At 48.8% G+C, this 17695-nt stretch overlaps 2 protein-coding genes across 4 annotated transcripts in view; one reads left to right on the top strand and one right to left on the bottom strand.

Moving 5' to 3' along the window:
• Positions 1 to 12892: 12892 nt before the first annotated feature.
• Positions 12893 to 15085, bottom strand: LOC138687971 (nematocyst expressed protein 3-like). Of its 2 annotated transcripts, none has more exons than XR_011327009.1 (2): positions 14909 to 15085; positions 12893 to 13476 (listed from the first exon to the last, which is right to left on the bottom strand). XR_011327009.1 is itself a non-coding variant. In XM_069797667.1 (2 exons), exons 1-2 carry the CDS (start codon positions 14210 to 14212, stop codon positions 13381 to 13383), a joined length of 573 nt encoding a protein of 190 aa, XP_069653768.1. In that variant the 3' UTR covers positions 12893 to 13380. The 2 variants fall into 2 exon arrangements, 1 of the variants encoding a protein (XP_069653768.1); XM_069797667.1 differs by lacking the exon at positions 14909 to 15085 and adding an exon at positions 13736 to 14212.
• Positions 14184 to 17695, top strand: part of ZNF592 (zinc finger protein 592) — a 39519-nt gene continuing 36007 nt past the window's right edge. The window contains exons 1-2 of one of the 2 annotated variants that reach the window (XM_069797666.1): positions 14184 to 14297; positions 15367 to 15478. The gene's annotated coding sequence lies outside the window, so the exon portion shown is untranslated. Of the gene's footprint in view, positions 14298 to 14665; positions 14807 to 15366; positions 15479 to 17695 lie in introns of those variants that run through there. The other variant, XM_069797665.1, reaches the window with a different exon arrangement.

Raw genomic sequence — 17695 nt, forward strand, 5'->3', positions numbered from 1 at the left:
CCCCTCTGCAGAGGGCTGGGATGCCTCTTTGGAAAGCAAAGGCAGAAGCAGGTTTGGTGTCATGATGGAGCCTGCAGACTAGGACTTTATTAATGGTGAGAAATTATTGATAGCACAGCCTCTTCATATGGTCCCAGAGTTCTCTCCTCTATCAAAGATTATTTCAATGACTGTTTTGCCATTGTTACTAATCACTTAAAATTAGGTCTGTGACATCATGTGGCAGTGAAGAGAAAAGCCTATCACCAAACAAATGAGAATTCTTGAAGCGCTTGAAGTTGCTTCTTATCTTCACAGTTTGGATAACCTTTTGCATAATAATCAACAATTTCAAATATATTGGTCATATCGCCTCCTCAAAGAGAAGGAAGACACTCTTTGAAATTACAGACCAGACTTCATACACACAAGAAGAACTGACGTGGTGTCACACAGTAATGAAGAGCTAATGTGTCTTTGGTAAAACTGTTTTCACTGAGTTGGATTTTCTTGTCATGGTGTCAGGAATAGTTGATGAGACAGACATGTTATTAAGTGGTAAAAATAAACAGATGGAAGAGACAAGTGAGAGATTTCAGCTATGACTTTCCAGAATGTTTCAGCAAAGAATAACCTCCTAATTTCCATTCCTTACCAGAGATGAAAAATATGAGATACGTACCCAAGTGTTGCATGATCACAGATCTTGTGCACCAGTGGGGAACCCACTGTAATGCTGGATTGCAAGTCCCTTGAGCCAACAGCTTGTCCCTGCAGTTCATGGACCTGGGGAAGGGGTGCTGATCTTGACCTGCTGCTACTCTGGATGCAAAGTCATCATCGTGGAGAGCATTGATGCATGTCCACGTGTGTGCTGTCTGCCTTTGTTCCTGCTGGGCATCACGACCTATTTTTGAGACACCAGCCTCTATACCCTTCCTCTCTTCTCACTCTCCCTCCCCCATCCACAGTGTTCTTTTCTCCTCAGCTTTCTTTTTGTCTCACCCCTTCCCACTGTGGAGGATGCGACAGTTTGGCCAGGGCTGTGCCAGCACCCTGCCCGACCAGGGGAAGGACAGAAGATGACAGGCAGGCTGAAGATATTTCATCCCCTGGGATTGCCACGGTTTGCGCGTCAGCTCCGGCAGAGATGTGATGGTGAAATAGTGTTAAGTGGCAATGTTGTGAGCGTGCGTCGTGGTTTAACTCCAGCCAGCAACTAAGCACCACACAGCTGCTCGTTCACTTCCCCCTCCACCCAGTGGGGTGGGGGAGAGAATCAGGAAAAGAAGTAAAACTCATGGGTTGAGATGAAAACAGTTTAATAGAACAGAAAAGAAGAAACTAATAATGATAACACTAATAAAATGACAATAGTAATAATAAAAGGATTGGAATATACAAGTGATGCACAGTGCAATTGCTCACCAGCTGCCAATCGACGCCCAGTTAGTCCCCGAGTGGCGATCCCTCCACCCAGTTTATATACTGGGCGTGACATCACACGGTATGGAATACCCCGTTGGCCAGTTTGGGTCAGCTGTCCTGGCTGTGTCCCCTCCCAACTTCTTGTGCCCCTCCAGCCTTCTTGCTGGCTGGACCTGAGAAGCCAAAAAATCCTTGACTTTAGACTAAACATTACTTAGCAACAACTGAAAACATCAGTGTGTTATCAACATTCTTCTCATACCTAACTCAGAAAAATAACACTATACCATCTACTAGGATGACAATTAACTCTATCCCAGCTGAAAACAGGGCAGCGTGGAGGAGCCTGCCTTTGCATCTGGGGTCCTTAGCACAGCAGGGCATGGCAGAAAGTCCTCTGTTCTGTAGGGTCGATAGAAAAGGGATGTTGCTTCCAGATCTGGCTCCTGCCCAGCCTGCTGGATGATACACTGCTGGAAAAGTAGAGGGCAGCTTCTGCTGTGTCACTGCAGCCATCTCCTGCCTGCCTGCCTTATTCTTCTGTGTTGTTTAATATCAATTATAAAATATTAAATCAGATAAATACCTTTGACCTTTCTGGATGATAAGAAAAGACATTGTTCTGCCTCCTAAAATGCCGTTGTTTTCACTGGAAATGCTAATGGGATTATGTAAAGGTTATTTCAGCCTCCTCTCAAGTCTGGAGACGTGGCAAAACAATCATGATGCCCTTTGTTTATGCCTTTTTAATGACTGCTTTTATCTCCAGGTATCTGAGGCCTCTGCATCTTCTCAGGTGCTCACTTGTGGAGTCCTTGGGCTGCTTTTCGGGGGAAACTTCCTGGAGAATATAAATGTCTCTGTGCTGTCATAATAGAGATCTGGAGAGCTGGTGTAGTGGGGAGCTCTGGGAGTCTGGCAGGAATTTGGTGTGTATGTCTTTATACTTGTAGGTATGCGCCCTTCTGCATTTTGCAGTATGAGCGTCGGGGAGCGTGCTCGCATGGGTCCAACATACTCCTGCAGCACATCTGCACCGCAGCGTCTGCACTGGTGTGCACCAGTGCACCGCTGGGGCTCAGTCTTCTGGTTTCCTTTCTTCGAGGCATCTGTCTGTGAGCCTGTGCCAGGATGCATGCATGAGCACACGCCGTTCTCATGATGAGCAAGTTGTGTGGTGGGGTCCCTGTTTGCAGCCTCCAGTCTAGACAGACCTTCACTGCACCGTGCAGAAGTGACAGGCTGAGTAAGAAGCGTAGTTCATGAGCCAGAGAAAGCTATAGAAATAACCATGATGCTCCACTTGCTCTGTTTTCTGGGAAGGTGCTTCCAAAAGCATGTTTTCCTCTAATTTGTGGTTATTGGTTTTTTGCCCAGGCCTTTGATTTTTACTAAGCCATTCCCTTGTGTCCCAAAACAGCCCCAGCATTGTGCAGGGGGCTTGTGATGGCCTGATAACCTCTCTACTTTCCAGAGAAAAGCAGAGCACCAAGGTAGACTGTCATAATTTCTAACACCAGAAACATCAGTAAAGAATTGGTTCTCAGTGGGGAACCCCCTGACATCCCTGCCTCCACGTGAACTGATAAATACATTTTTTTTCAACTGGCACTGTCATGAGTGTTGGTGTCACAGACATCCTAGGCATCAGAACCACAGAATCATGGAATGGTTCGGGTTGGAAGGGACCTTTTAAAGATCATCTAGTCCAACTCCCCTGCCATGGGCAGGGACATCTTTCACTAGACCAGGTTGCTCAAAGGCCCATCCAACCTAGCCTGAAACATTTCCAGGGAGAAGGCATCAACAACTTATCTGGGCAACCTCTTCCCATGTCTCACCACCTTCATTGTAAAAAATTTCTTCCTTATATCCAATCTCAATCTACCCTCTTTCAATTTAAAACCATTGCCCCTTGTCTAGTCACTACAGGTCCAGGTAAAAAAGTCTTTCTCCATCCTTCTTATAAGTCCTGTTTATATATTGAAAGGACACATTAATAGCAGCCTGAGCAAGGTCTGTGAGCAGTCTTGCTTTGAGCAGGAGGCTGGTCTGGAGACTTCCAGGGTTGTCCTTCCATCCTAAGTCCTTCTAGGAGTCTATAAAAATTGCTGTGAAATGCTGTTTAGCTTCAGTCTTCTGCCTTTTCATGCTCTTCTAAAGTTTGGTTTTGATGAGGAAAAAATAAAAACAGAAATATGGCCAACACAAGGACACTCCTCCTTGCTGAAGCTTCACATTCTCCTGGGTCATTCACCCCATTGGTGGCAGAGGATGGGTGTGTGTGCAAATACCCTGGGGGCTGCCCAGAGTAGTAGGATGGGGATTCATGGTTTTCCTGAAAAAATTCTTTTATGAACCTGTGGGGGGGGAAATGGTATATTGAGAAAGATTCTTCTAAGCGTAGCTTGATTGTGTTAATAGATTAATGTGAGAGGAACAAGAGGTGGTTCCTGGAGAGCGGAGGGGCACGTTAGCTGGGATTACATCTTTCACAGCTAAGGGAGAGAGAAAAAGAGAAGGTGGTTGTCACTGCCTGTTGAATGCAAAAGCATTTAGCAAAGAGCATGGGCAGAGAAAGGTGGTGCATCCCTGGTGTTTGGTGGAGATATGAATTACAAATCCTTTTACTGAAAGTTATAATTCTCTTTTTTTGAAGTTATTTTATAGGTGTCCCTGGAGGATCATGCCTGAGAGGTCAGAGACAGCGCAGAGCAGCTGCTTTAGGAGGACAGTACTCTCATTGCTGATGGGGGGGTTTCTCACGCACGTTGCCTATGCAAATTCATATAGTAGGTTTGGTTTTCTCACCTAGTTTCAGTGAGACCATTTGAATCCTCCCAGACTGGAGGATTTCACAGTGTGAGATGCACACAGCGTAGTTTGATCATATACTGTGAGGGGCAGTAATCTTGGCCATGTCTGCAGGACAGGATTTGCATGTGGTGATCTAGTTTGGCATGCTCCCTGCGAGCTTGTTTTGGATGATCACTTTGGTAGCATTTGAAGGGTGGAGAGGGAAAAAACTTCAGAGGATGGTTGCTTTTCCTATATAAGTAGCATTTGTGTAATGTTTTTCTGGAGAGCTCCCAGTCAAAGGTGCTATGGGACAAGCAGTGGAGGTTCAACAGGGAGCTTGTCTTTTTTTCCCCCTAGTAATATCAGCTGGTCTAATGAGATTTATGCACTCTCTCTACAGCCCTTGCCAAGTTATATCCTTAGACCACTATCACTACTGCTAAATTGATACCTTCATTCATGATGCTGTTCTCTGAAGTCCCACTGCTGCTGAGTTACTCTCATCCTTTCACTTTCTATATGTCTCTCAAAAGACTCTCCCTGGCATCTGTGTTAATTAGAGAAAATCTGAAATTTAATTACTAACGCAACATTTCCAGTTTGGGGATCATCTTTCCCAGTGCACTGCTAGCATAACAGAGCCACTGGATTCCCTCCCAAGCCTGCTGAGACCCGCTGCAGTCTCGTTGGTGCCCACCTGCGCTCACCCATCATGTTGGCATTGCTCATGATAGGGCTCCCCATGATGCTGGCTGCACTGGGTCAGGTGCCCACAGTCTGTCTCTCCTGCAAGCCTGGGAGACACCAGGGCCCCACTGTGGTGACCAAAAATCACAAGAAGAAGCAAGATGACCTGCAGCTGTAACCATGGACCAAGCTCCAGCCAGCTGCCTGGAGCAGCACTGTGGGCAGGGCAGCCCCAGCCTGAGCTCAAATTTCAGTGAATTTTGGATACACGTGAGTCTTCAGCTCTTTTGTGCATGTAGCCCTAGAATAAAGTGTCTGCTGCTTGTGAACTGGTAATGTCAAAGCTAATAGCTTCACATGAAAGGTGAGTTCTCATCTGGAGGGTCCACTCTTGGCACTGATTTGGGACAGTCCTGCTAAGGATGCAATGGAGAACACCAAGAAGCATGCTGAAAAGTACAATCAATCTGGGAGGAAAAATGGAAGGATATTGGGTGGAAGAGGAGATTTATGGAAAGCATAAGGTTGATCCTTCTAAATGGTCTGCATGCTGTGTCTATCAGGCTTTGAAGTTCCTCAGGTGATAGATGCTTATCACTCAGTGAGACAAAGCAAGAGCCTATTTAATGCTCTTCCCTTTGACATCAGCCCAGTCAACCCATCTCAAGTCCTCCAGAAGGAAAATAGGAAATGCATCACAAACCCTCAGCACATCAGCAAACTCCAGCTGTTTCCTTCAGGCAATTTAAGTGGCTGGATCAAAAGGACTATCTATCTCAGACACGCAAGGTCCCTGTGCAGTTCGCAGAAGTGCGGCAGCTCTTCCTGAAGTATTTGTGTGATGTGTGTCCTTCTCTGCTGGCCCTGACTCCGCAGGGCCTAGCTCCAAAGTCAGGGTCTAAGCCTGTCTGTAGAGCAAGCATCACTCCTGCTCTCTGCCTGGGGAAGGGAGCCAGGTGGCCACTGAGGAGAAATGCAGGAGCCTAGGTCTGAAAAGAGACCACCATCCACTCCAGGCCCATGACACTGTCCTTTGAGTGCAACCATGTTTCAGGCATGATGTGCAGGTGCTGGTCCTGACCATAGGATCTACAAGATCAAACCCTCTCTTTGAAAAGCACCTTAAAGTTTGGGAGTTGTAGGTGATGGCAGTAGCAGTGGCATTACACAGCAATGTGCTGATGCTTGGAAAGGACTCTGTCCAGCTTGGGCAGCATTGCCCTGGGGAAAGGGGACACAGGAATGGAAAGGACATTCACCAGAAACCCCTTCAGCCCAGTACATTACTTCTAGCAATGTGACATGGCAAGATGCTCCAGGACAAGACAAGAAACCTGCTGCCTCCCACGCAGGCCAATTCCTTTATTGCTCATTTCCTTCCTACCCCAAAGCTGTAGGTTATAATTTTACCCTGTCTACCCCATCGTAATTTTACTCTTTGTCTTCATCAATGCTTTAACGAGCCCTACTCAGCCCTTTCATAGGAAGAAGCGTTCTAATCCACAATGCAATAAGGCTGCTTATTCATTTCTGGCTCCTCTCCACTATTTTCTTTCACAGGAAACGCTTCTGCTTCCCAGTAGGCTGCAATAAGAGCGCTTAGCACATCTCTCTGCTGCGCTGGTATGAGTCAATATGAGTTCAACCTTTGGAAAATTGTTTCTTGAAGGCCAGAGACATTTGTTTGTCCTATACTTAAACATCTTTCACTGACACATCAGAGAAACCACAGCCCATCGCTTAGCATCCTGAGTGACAGCATAGCGTAACTGAGGGCCCAATGAATGTCTAACAGGATAAAAAAGAACATGAAAATACTCTAATGTCCACAGTTAATGGGGTCAAAGGAGGCCCACTATGGAAAACTTCATTTTCAGATGACTTTTGACTGTGCTAGTACAGTGCTTGCTTATCATCACAGTCCCTAGTGTTTTTAAGGCATAAAAAGAATTTTCACTATAACAAATCTTACAATTGTTTTCTGAAAACCTAGTTTGTCACAGCCCCTTATAGTTTCCTATCTTCGTCTTTCTCCCAAAGCTTGAACAAAAAGTATTCATCGTCCTGCACCTCTTATGAGATGCTGTGTCCTGATACACAGTGTTATTTTTTTCCTTTCTCCACACCCCAGTCATCTTTACAAGAAAAGTAATTGGATAAGATAGCTTCTACTGTTAAACAAAACAATAAAAAAGTTAATGCCTTTTGGTGCCAGAACCCTCCCATATTTTGTTGACTTGTAGCCCAAATTTGCTAACAGAATGCTAGCCTAAGAAACCTCTGCTTTGCAGCCCCTTCCCAAGGAGACAGGATTTGGGAGCCAGACAGTTGCACACCCTGCTGACAGCACTGCAGTTCCTGTGTCAGTATACAGGCTGCAATTCCTCAGTTAGAGCCTGACTCTGTGTTCAGGAGCTAGCTCTTTTTTCCAGGGATGTATGAGTGTGAAGGCAACTTACTATCAAAGGCAGAGTGGAGACCAGTTCTACCTGCTCAGTCTTATAATGCAGCAAAAGCCTCCAGGACACATGGGATACCCCACCAGTTGTCTCAGTTCAAGCCAGGTTTGAATTTAAGGACTAAGCAAGCTGAGAGAGGAAGAAAACATACGGCGTATAAATTCCCAAGGTCCTTCTCCCTCTAGGGATTAAAAACCAAAGGTCTGGAGAAGAGGGAGAGGAAGTCATTGGCAAGCAAAGATCAACTTTTAGGAAATAGATTTTGCATCTAAAACTGCTTCTCGGGAGCTGCAGCACTGAGAGATGTTGCTCAAGGCTGTGACCTCTCCAGAGGACTAATTACTGCTGCTTAATACCAGCCCTCTCCCCTAGATTTTTCTCAGTAAGGCCTACAGAGGGGCATCAAACTGTGTCCTATGTGGTACCAATATGGGCTGCCCCAAGCTGAAATAGCTCTGCCCTTGCCATCTCATGTGAGGCAGATGATGCAGAAACTAAAGGCGATACAGGAGCTAGAGGCAACGCAGAAATGAGAGACACTGCAGGAGGCAGAGGAGATGCAGGAGGGAGAGGCAATGGAGGAGGGAGAGGTGATGCAGAAGGCAGAGGTAAGGCAAGAGGCAAAGCAAATGCAGGAGACAGAGGCGATGTAGGAGGCAGAGGCGAGCACGTGCCAGGCGGCACAAGCAGGGGGTGAGGAAGAAAGCAAGATACGCTGCAGCTGCAGTGACTTGTCTACATTTATCCCCCTGCTGCATAAACATGGGGTAAGTGAGCAGATGTGGGGGGCTCTGCCCTCACGTGTGAAATAAAGTGAGACACAAAGATGAAGGCAAGACATTTATGTTACCAAAATCCAAACTAGATGATTGAAAATTTAGCAGTTTTTCTGAGACATTGATCTTTCCTTTGAGAGCTTGGTGGAAGGACTAACCAGGGAGCGAGAGACAGCAGAGTACCCTGAAGCCCACCTCCAGGGAGGTCAGGGGAGACACATCAGGGCACCATGTAGGTGAAATCCTCTAATGCAAATGCACGAGCCGAACCACATTCTGTGTCGCTGCGGCACTGTGCAGCTGTTCTGCTGTTGTGCAAAGGTGACATGGAGCTCGCCTGCTTCCCAGAAAGCAGAGTCAAGCACCGAGCTTTGGCCACCTTACCCCACCGTCACTGTGGCTGTGCGGTCAAGTTGTGGGTTTTCCTGGGAGAAGCACGAAGTGAGCTGAACTAGTTGCACAGCAGTTTAGTATTTCCTGATATGATGGAGACTATCCTGGCAAAGTGAACAGTCCATTCTGGCCTGTGAACTTAATGGTGTGATAACAAATACTTGGAGACTAACGCTGTGAAGAACTTTTCTAGTGTAAAGGTTCAGCTGCATTTTCCTGCTATTGTGCTGAGAGAGAAAATATTAACATACAATTCTGAAAACAAAAATCCACCAAGTTTTTAAGTTTCAAATAAGTGAAAAGATTTTGCTAACACTTTCCAGGAAAAAAAAAGAAACAAACTATGACAGGGTGCAGATCAAACACGGAGGATTTTTTTGCCTCATCTGTGGGATTCCTAGGAACTTACAATGTTTGGAAAGCAAGAAGAAAAATCCTTCGGCTGCTAGCTATCCTCTTGTCCCTAGCTATGAAGAAAAGCCTCCTCCTCAGATCGGGTACAGTTTAAAACCTGGCCGTGCTTCTCAGCGAAGGCTGCGGGATAAAGCCTCAACATGTGCGGCTGCCTCAGGCTGGAACTGCCCAGAGTGCTGCCCAACTGCAGGTTAAATTGCTCAGATGCCTCACAGTCCCCTGCCACCTTTCCACTGTGCCCTGGGGGGGGATCAGCAAGTCTCCTGTGAGCACCTGGGAAAGTGCCTGAGATCATTTCAACACCAAGAAGCACGAAGATGGGTGCTCAAGTATGTATGGGACAGGGCAGAAATGGCATGGTCAGTGGGGCTATGCACCAGAAGCCCTCATTTCTGAGCTATTTTATTCTTACCGTAGCGCTGAAATTAGCTTCTGTACATGATTTCAGTTTTAGCATTTTAAATATGCAAGCTCTCCGGCCACTGGATGACGCCAGAAGTGTCAGATTCTCTTTAGGATTATCAATGTATTTGCACAGAAAGCAAAAAAATCCTACACCTCGTTTTGGGCCTACATTGCAGTTAATCCTTGTTTGACACCTGGAAACACAGATATTCTCCTAAACGCCCCTCCTAGCTATATGAGATAATTTGCATGCAGTGCAATTTCATCTCCTCATGTCTTCTTTCCTACCTTACCTTCAAACACGGTTGTATTGACTGCCCGTCCCTTCTGTTGGGAAAAAAAAGTAGTTTATTATAACCAAAGGCTATTGTAACATATGGACACAAGCTCTGCTTCCCCAACAGATCCACCCTGAGAGAGTAAGGATGGAGCGAAAGGGCAGACTGTTAGGGTTTCTGGGGTATCTCTGATGGAAACATTTTACTATTAAGTTTAATTGGAGAAACTAATTGAAGAAAAGGCTTTATGCAGAAAGCCCAGTCTGGGACTGAGCCTGCCCACATTGGACCGCCCTGTTGCAGTTCAGTGTGTTGGCCAAACTATGGGACTACACAACGGCTACCGCCAAGCCTACAACATCCCTCTTACCCCTCAGCTACGCCTGAAACACAGACCGACCTTGTGCCAGCACCTACATTACCCTCTCTCTTTTTGTGAACAGGCAAACCAATCTCTCAAGCTTTCTTGGTGAGGCTTTTCAAGATACAACTCCACTGAGATTGCTTGGAGGGTGCTACAGGCAGTTTAGGACAGAGAACCCTCACAGAATTATTCTTCTCACAGTTTTCTTAAGCTTCGGTTAAATTTCTAGTAAAGTTCAGGAGAGTTTCCAGGATCAAAGTGGGCTGCAGCTTGATGCCACTGGCCTTTCTGCTCCAGCATCTCTCCCTCTGGCTGGCTCCCACCTGGGAGCCAACTACCCCAGTCTTCATTTTGGCCACACAACTGCTTGTGGGACTATGTGTAAGCTGATGAGGGAAGTCACGAAGTTTAATTTTTTCCCCAAAGAGGTTCATAAAGCCTGGATCGGTTCTCTCCAGTTCACAGAGTGGTCCTGCTGCCATCACATGGTGCAACTGGAGGCACAAAGGCAAGAACGGCTCAAGCCAGTCTTGTCACCCTGGGAAACGTATGGGGAAACCATGGTGTCCCCCAGCCACCACAGTCCTGAGGCCAGGCCCGGGGCTGCAGTTACATGAAACACTGCTTCAGCAGCAGAACCATCTTGAGAAGGTCCTCTTGCCATAGCCCGGAGTGCCGGAGTGAGCCCAGCAGGAGCCAGCTTGAGAAGGGGGATCACTGTGAACCCCACTTGCGTTCAGCAATCAGGTGCAGAACCCCACAAGTGCTTGTGTCAGCACTACTTAGACAAAGCAACATGAAGCCCAGGGCTTTGTGCCGTCTCTGCTGTCGGCACAGAGGATTGTGCAAAGGGTCCTTGCTTGCCCAGACCTCGGAGCATGTCCGTACTGCACCGGAGCCTGCAGTTCTTGTGGGTGAAGAAAATTGGCTGTCTGGAAGTTATTCTCCCAGTTTTCTAGTTGAGTAGTAAAACGGGTTTGCTATTGTGCTAGTGAAAGCCGATATGGGAAATGTGCATCCTTGCCATTTCAGCAGGCTTTCACTACAACCTCCCCACAAGAAATCGGTCTATCTCATCATGTCTCCAATCCACTAAATGGGAATCAGAAGCACAGCAGGGCATGAAGCAGTTCTCCTCTAACAGGATTTTGCCAAATTAGGGTTCTTAGCCAGTTCCCAAACTTGCTGGGATACATGGCTTTGTTCTCTCTGATTTGATGCAGGGGTTTAAGGTCAGGTCTCATCATTGCAAGCAAGTACGATGACCACTGACTACAAGCTGCCTTGACCACAGATGTGGAGTAAAGGCAATTTTTTTGTGTGTGTTCATGGTGGATCAGTGATTGTACAGAGGGATCTTCATTGAAGAGGTGTATCAGCTCATCAGCATATGTGTCAAGAAGCAAAAAGGGGAAAAAAAAAATCTGTTTGGGGGAATGCAGAAGGCATGCCCTGGGAGTCAGGAAGACCAAAAAGCCAGAGTGAAAGTTGTAAATGGTTTTAAAGGTATAGAGATGACATCTGCGTAATTAATTACCCTGATTTAAGTTACACTGATTTTTTTGTGTGTAGATAATGCCGAAGGCTATGCTGTTATCTTAGAGGAATGTTTGTGTCTGGAGATTCATTCTCACCTTGCCAGTAATAAACCTTCCCTGGAGTTTCTGAAACATTAATTATAGTTTTGCAACGTGCAAGTTTTGCAACCAGCTCAATGTAATTCTCTATAACACTGAGCTGTGACAGAAACAAATTAATCACTGATTTGAAAACTGACAGTTGCCTAGGCATGAGCACTCAAGACTTTATTATGTTTGTGATGTATAAATAAAATGGGTCTCACCGTCATTGCCAGCCCGCCTGCCTACATACACCCTCCGACATAGCTAGCACCTGGGAAGAACCAGCTCCCTCCAGCTAAAAAGCAAGCACCAACAAATGCAAGCAGGAGGAAGAATTAAAAGTGAAGATCTCCGATGCACCTGGACATCGCCTGAGAGTATTTCATCCGTGGGCTTCCCTCACTGAGGTGCTACCGGGTCACAGGGGTTCCCACCGACGCTGCTCCCTGCTCCAGCCTTGGCACGTCCCAAGTGCAGAGGGCTGCTTTGTAACAGCACCTCCTTTAGATCTGTAGCTTCTTTCTCTTCATCAAATCCTTTAGCTCAGATCATGAAACAAGCCTAAACGGACAAATTTAACCACCACCACCACCACTCCCCCAGAAAAAAAACGGGAGGAAGATTTTTTTATTTCCAGATTTGTCAAGTAACCACATTGGACTAAAAATAAAAAAAGTGATTTTTAGATCATACAGAAGAATATAGATTCTCCTTAGCCCTTTTCACGTCTCTGCTGTCTTGAGGAGGGTATTGTAGCTTCCCACCTGGCCACTGTAAGGCTGCCTATCCTCCTTGGCCATCTGGGATGGAGCTAAATTCCCACTGGCATTATATTTCTTAATAAGCACAATCCTTCAAATTGCAGTGGCTTTCCTGCAAGCCACAACTTGTTCAGGACTGTGGCAGATCTTTCTAAATTGTGTAAGAAATGTCAGCTCTTTTACTAGATACAACTTACAGCTCCTGAACAGCTTTTCATAGAGACATGCTAAAAATACAGGTAACAGCTGTGATATTGAAAGTGTTTCCTCTTCTTGACTTCCTGTGCCCTTTTGTTGGTCTTGAGGGACCTGCTATCACCTCCAAAAGGAGAAAGGTGATGACACCAATTCAGAAATGAAGGAAGTGAAGCTATGTGTGTCAGTAAAAAAAAAGAAGAAATATTTTGCCCATGGGACTGATGACAAGGAAAAAAATAATTACTTAACTAGATGAGAAACAAATGTGGTATGAACAATGCTGTACATCCAGTACCAGGTGTAGATGGTAAAAATGTCATGTCACAGGAAAGACAAACTGGTCTTTTATTACAGTGGGAGGGTGACATATTCACACCTGAACACAAAATGCTTCACAGCATCACAGAGTGGTTGAGGTTGGAAGAGACCTTCAGAGGCCATCTGGTCCAACCTCAAGCAGGGCCACCTGGAGCCGGTTGCCCAGGGACGTGACCAGACGGCTTTTGAACACCTCCAAGGATGGAGACTCCACATCCTTCCTGGGCAACCTGTACCAGCGCTCCATCACACCTCCAGTGTTTCCTGGAGTTTAGAGGGAACCTCTTGTGTTTCAGTCGGTGCCCGTTACCTCCAGAGCTGGCTCTGGGCACCACTGAAAAGAGCCTTGCTCCATCCTCTTTCCACCCTCCCTTCAGGTATTTACAGACATCGATGAGATCCCCCTGAGCCTGTTCTTTCCCAGGACGAACAGTCCCAGCGCTGACAGCCTTGCCTTATAGGCGAGATGCTCTGGTCCCTTCTTCACCTTGGTGGCCCTTCATTGGACTCTCCAGTCTCTCTCGTCGGGGTGAGCCCAGCGCAGGACACAGCTCTCCAGGGATGGCCACACCACCACTTCCAAATCCATCGCTAACTGTGGAAGATGTTAAGCACAAACCACGACAATTAATTAATTTTTTTTTCTGACTGTAGAACTTGATAGTGTGTACCTGGGAATTTTATCAGCTAAGGAAGACACAGAGCAATTAGCATCGACAGTCAATAAAGACCAACGGCCTATGCCAGCTCTGTAGGACTGGGGGGGGGGGGGCAAAAATCTAACGCCGTTCGCACATCTGTGAAAAGAAAGTGATTAATTCCGGGGCAATTAGTCTAATCGTATGCAAAACCACCTCAGTGTTGACGCGGGAGACGATGAGAAAGGAGTTAAAGGACAAGGAAGAGTGATGAGCAGCATGAGAAAACGTGAATAAACGCAGCGGCGCGGCCTCCCCCCACCCCGGAAGGCGTGAGGAGCCCGCGGGGCCGCGGGCCGGGACAGGCCCGCGGGCCGCCTCCTTGTCAGGGCGGCGGGAGCCACCCCTGAGGGGTGAGGCGGGCACGGGGCCCGCCCGGCCACCGGGACACACGCCCCGCCTGGCCGCTGGCGACGCTCCGCCGCCTCCCTCCCCGCCCGGGGCGACGGTAGGCCGCGGACCGGGGCCCTGCGGACCGGGGGAGGCAGCGGCCGAGGCGGAGGCTCCCGGCGCAGGGCCGGGGCGGGAGCGGGGAGAAGCGGGGGGGGGGGGGGGGGGGAAGGGGGGGCGGTCCGCCGTGGCCCGGCCCGGCCCCGCCCCGCCCCCGGCCCCGCCCGCCGCCGCCGCCGCCATGTTGCGGCCGTTGGTGCCCGGTGCGGGGTGAGGCCTGCGCGGGGCCCCGGTGGCGGCGGGGCCCTCAGAGGAGCCGCCTGCGTGGGTGAGTGAGCGAGCGAGCGAGCGCCGCTCGCCCGGCCGGGCCCGGCCGCGCTGGGGCCCGCCCCTCCCGCTCGCCCTCCGCCCTCCCCCGCGTCCTCCCGCCGGCCGGCCGGGCGGGTGCTGCCGCCCCGCGGGCAGGGCGGGCGGGCGGCCCCGCCGCCGGCAGACGGAGCCCTGCGCTCCCGCCCGCCCGCCCGCCGCACCGGGTCTTCCGGCCCGCGGGGAGCTCGCCGCCACCTCCCCCCCCCCCCCCCCCCCCCCCGCTCCGCCAACCAACCCTCAGCCTCGGCGGCGGCCCCGGGCACGGCTCCGGCTGCCCACCCTGGCCCCCGCCGCGGCCCGGCCCGGCCCGGCGGCGCCGGGACAAACTTAACTTCAGCGGGGCTCGCCCACGTGCGGCCGAGGGGCGGCGGGGCCGGGTCGGGCCGGGCTGTCAGCGCGGGGGCGGGCGGCAGGGCCCGGGTAGCGGAGGGGCGGCGGGCCGGGGAGGCCCCCGGGCCTTTGTCTTGGGTGGGTCGCGCGTGGGGACGGCGTGGACCGGGGGGGGAGGAGGGGGCGGCGGGGCCGCCACGGGCCGGGCGACCCCCGAGTCCCCCCCGGCCCCGCTGGCACCGTTAATCCGGGGCGCGGTCCATTCCCGTACGGGGCTCCTGAAACTTTAATGGGTGTTAAAACAGCGGGTCCTGTCCTGCCGTTCGAAGTCTCCGGTTCAATCCTCCTCTACGAGCTGCGATTTCCCCGTTCCCGTCCCCTCCCCACCATCCTGACAGTCCCTGGGCGGGTGCTTCCCTCGGCCGCCTCGCCCGCTGCCAGTTGGCGTGCGCTCCCCGCACTTCCTCGCCGCTGCTCCTGACATCCCTGCCTTCCCAAAGCATTCCCCTGGCAGGCAATCCCTGTCCACCTCCCTCCTGCACGCCCTTGCCCCGGGAAGCCCCTGCCTCTTCTGGACCCCTGAGAGCAGCCCTTGGCAGATGTTTTGCCTCGTACCTCACTGTTGTTTTGCAGATTCATCAATATTTATTACTATTATTTAACCTTGGTGTAATTGCGTTTTCACGCTTTCCTATTAGGTGGCAATCTTGAACCTCCTCCTTGAACAGCATGGTACACGCTGGTTTGAAAGCTGCAGAGGAGCTACTGCAGATCTCCAGAAGTCCCCAGCAATAGCACCGCTACCAAAAGGTTTGTATGGTGCACGTGTGGGATGCTGGTCCTGCAGTGCCTCTGCCTGAGTGCAGAGTTTTGAAGCTTGGCCACAGCAGAAGGCCCTGGGGTTTCACATACTGCCTCGAGCGAGTTCACAGGGATTTTTTGGATGGCTTGGAGGCTTCTAAGTTCCCTGCCTCCTGGAGAAACGTGCTATAGTGAGGTTGGTTTTGCACACTGAAATACATGCATCCTACTCCGTAAGCCCTTCTTCTTTGCTCGTTTTATTCACCTGTTCTGTTGCTATGCAAATCTCAACGTCCATGTTTTCCTAGGCAAGCAGAGAGAGAGAGAAAATTGGATTCCGAGCTTGGGTTCTAAGGCAAGTCCTTTGCACAAGAAAGATGGAGGTCTTTATTTTCAGCTTTCCTCACAAGCTAGTTTGCAGGAGGCTTTGACATAATTTCTTTTAATATACTTTTTCTGTTTGTTATCTGAGAACAGAAATAAATGGTGTTTAGTCAAAACTTTAAATTCGTTTTATTTAAAAATCACTTCTGTCGGCAAGATACTTACTTGGTCTTCTTTAGAATCTGGGTCCAATTTTGCTTTATTTTGGCAAATTGTAGCTTCATATACAACAAGTTTAAGATGCAGTTTTGTGGAGACTCTTGCTCTCCTAATAGCAAAGAGCATAAACTAGTCTTTTATAGGACTCAAAGATGTACACGAAAGCTTCTGAAAATGCAAGGTTTCTTCCAAGAAAAGCATATTTTGTAATGCTGCAGATACCTCAGATTTATTTTGTCTTGTATTTTAAAACACTGCTGCGTCCGAAGATGTGGATGGGTGTTTGAGAGTGAGAATGGAAAAGTCAAGAGTGATTGGCAAGCTCATTTTTCTCTATATAAAACTTGAGCGTTCCAGGTTATGGATGAAATGCCTTCCTTGCAGAAGGATTTGTGTGCCAGAAATTTTGGGAGCTGAGTGGTGCCTAGCTCTCTCCCAGCTGGCACAAGTTTTCCCACTCAAAGGAACGGGAAGTTTTGGGTCCACACTCTTTGCCAACTGCAGTAATCTGTGATGTTTCAAAAGTCCTTATCAAGTGCAGGTTGTGTGAAGCGTACGGATAATCTTCTGGGCTTCCAGGGACTTGATGCACAGCTGCCCTACCTTGCTGAGGGATGTGATTGTAAATTATTGCACAGCCCTCTGTGGACATTCAGATTTGTGGTTTAATTTAAGAATGAGAACAAGTTTAAGCTAAACCACAGCAAGCCACTCTTAAGCCAAGTAGATCTCCATGGAGTGTTTTGCAGTAGATTAACCAAAGCAACACCTCCGGGGCTTTTCTGCAGGCACGGCTGAACTAAAGCGTAAAGACCAGTATGTCCTCTTGTTCCACGCTGAAGTGATTTCTCCTGGCCCAGCTCTGTAAATTGTTCCCCGTACTAGCAGTCTGGCAGGAAGGGTTGCGCTTTGTTTGGTTTTAATGTGATGCCTGACAAACTTTTAAACCCAATTGTAAATAATGAAAGCAGCCTTAAATCAGTGGCCTTTTGGGAAGGTATCAGATGGCTCCTTTCTCTTGCTCCGCCTTGTCGCAGGGTCCTCCTCTCTGCCTGCACCTCTGCTCCCAGCTTTTCCCGCTTCTCCTGGACTCTTGCCACCCCCTCCGTCTCCCTCGCTTGCCACTGGCTTTGGCAGCACTGATGCAGCCCAAGTCAAGTGAGCGTGGCAGGACTTACCTTGCCTGTGGATGCTCCTTGCCAAGTAGGAACTGGTGCTCTGCTAGTTCAGTTGATGCTCTTTGGGGTTTTTTCCCTCCCCTGCACACAGCATACATCAGTTCATGTAAATTTGGGGTTTAAATGGAACATGTATTAAAAGAATGGCTTATTAAATGTTTGGGAAGTCTATATGTTGCACCAACTTGAAAATACCAGTATCCCTGACAGTAGTGAACACAAATGTTCAAGTAATTCTGTGCTGTCGGTTTTCGTTATGCATCTCATCAGAGCTTGATTGTTGCTGTTGTAGGTCTCTGTGGCGAGCGTCTGAGTCCCCACTTCCCTTCTGGAGGGCTTATAAAGAGAGAGCTGTCTGGGAACACCATTTCTTGTTATGATTTGGATACAATCCTTTATTCTGTCTTTGGGCAGTTTTGCCTCGCATCATTACCTAATTAAGGATTGCCCCTGTTTCAAATAAACCTTGCTTGGTTTACTGTGCTTTGAGCTGCTGTTTTGAAAT

Source organism: Haliaeetus albicilla, chromosome 12 (genome assembly GCF_947461875.1).
Source record: "Haliaeetus albicilla chromosome 12, bHalAlb1.1, whole genome shotgun sequence".
Classification (NCBI taxonomy): domain Eukaryota; kingdom Metazoa; phylum Chordata; class Aves; order Accipitriformes; family Accipitridae; genus Haliaeetus; species Haliaeetus albicilla.

Bases quoted from the DNA above. Each gene is read 5' to 3' on its own strand.
- LOC138687971 (XM_069797667.1), bottom strand. From the start codon at position 14,212: ATGGCGGCGGCGGCGGCGGGCGGGGCCGGGGGCGGGGCGGGGCCGGGC. The intron at 13,477-13,735 runs GTGGTTTTGCAT...CATCTTCCACAG, and splicing joins TCTCCCGCGTCAACACTGAG to TTAGCGATGGATTTGGAAGT.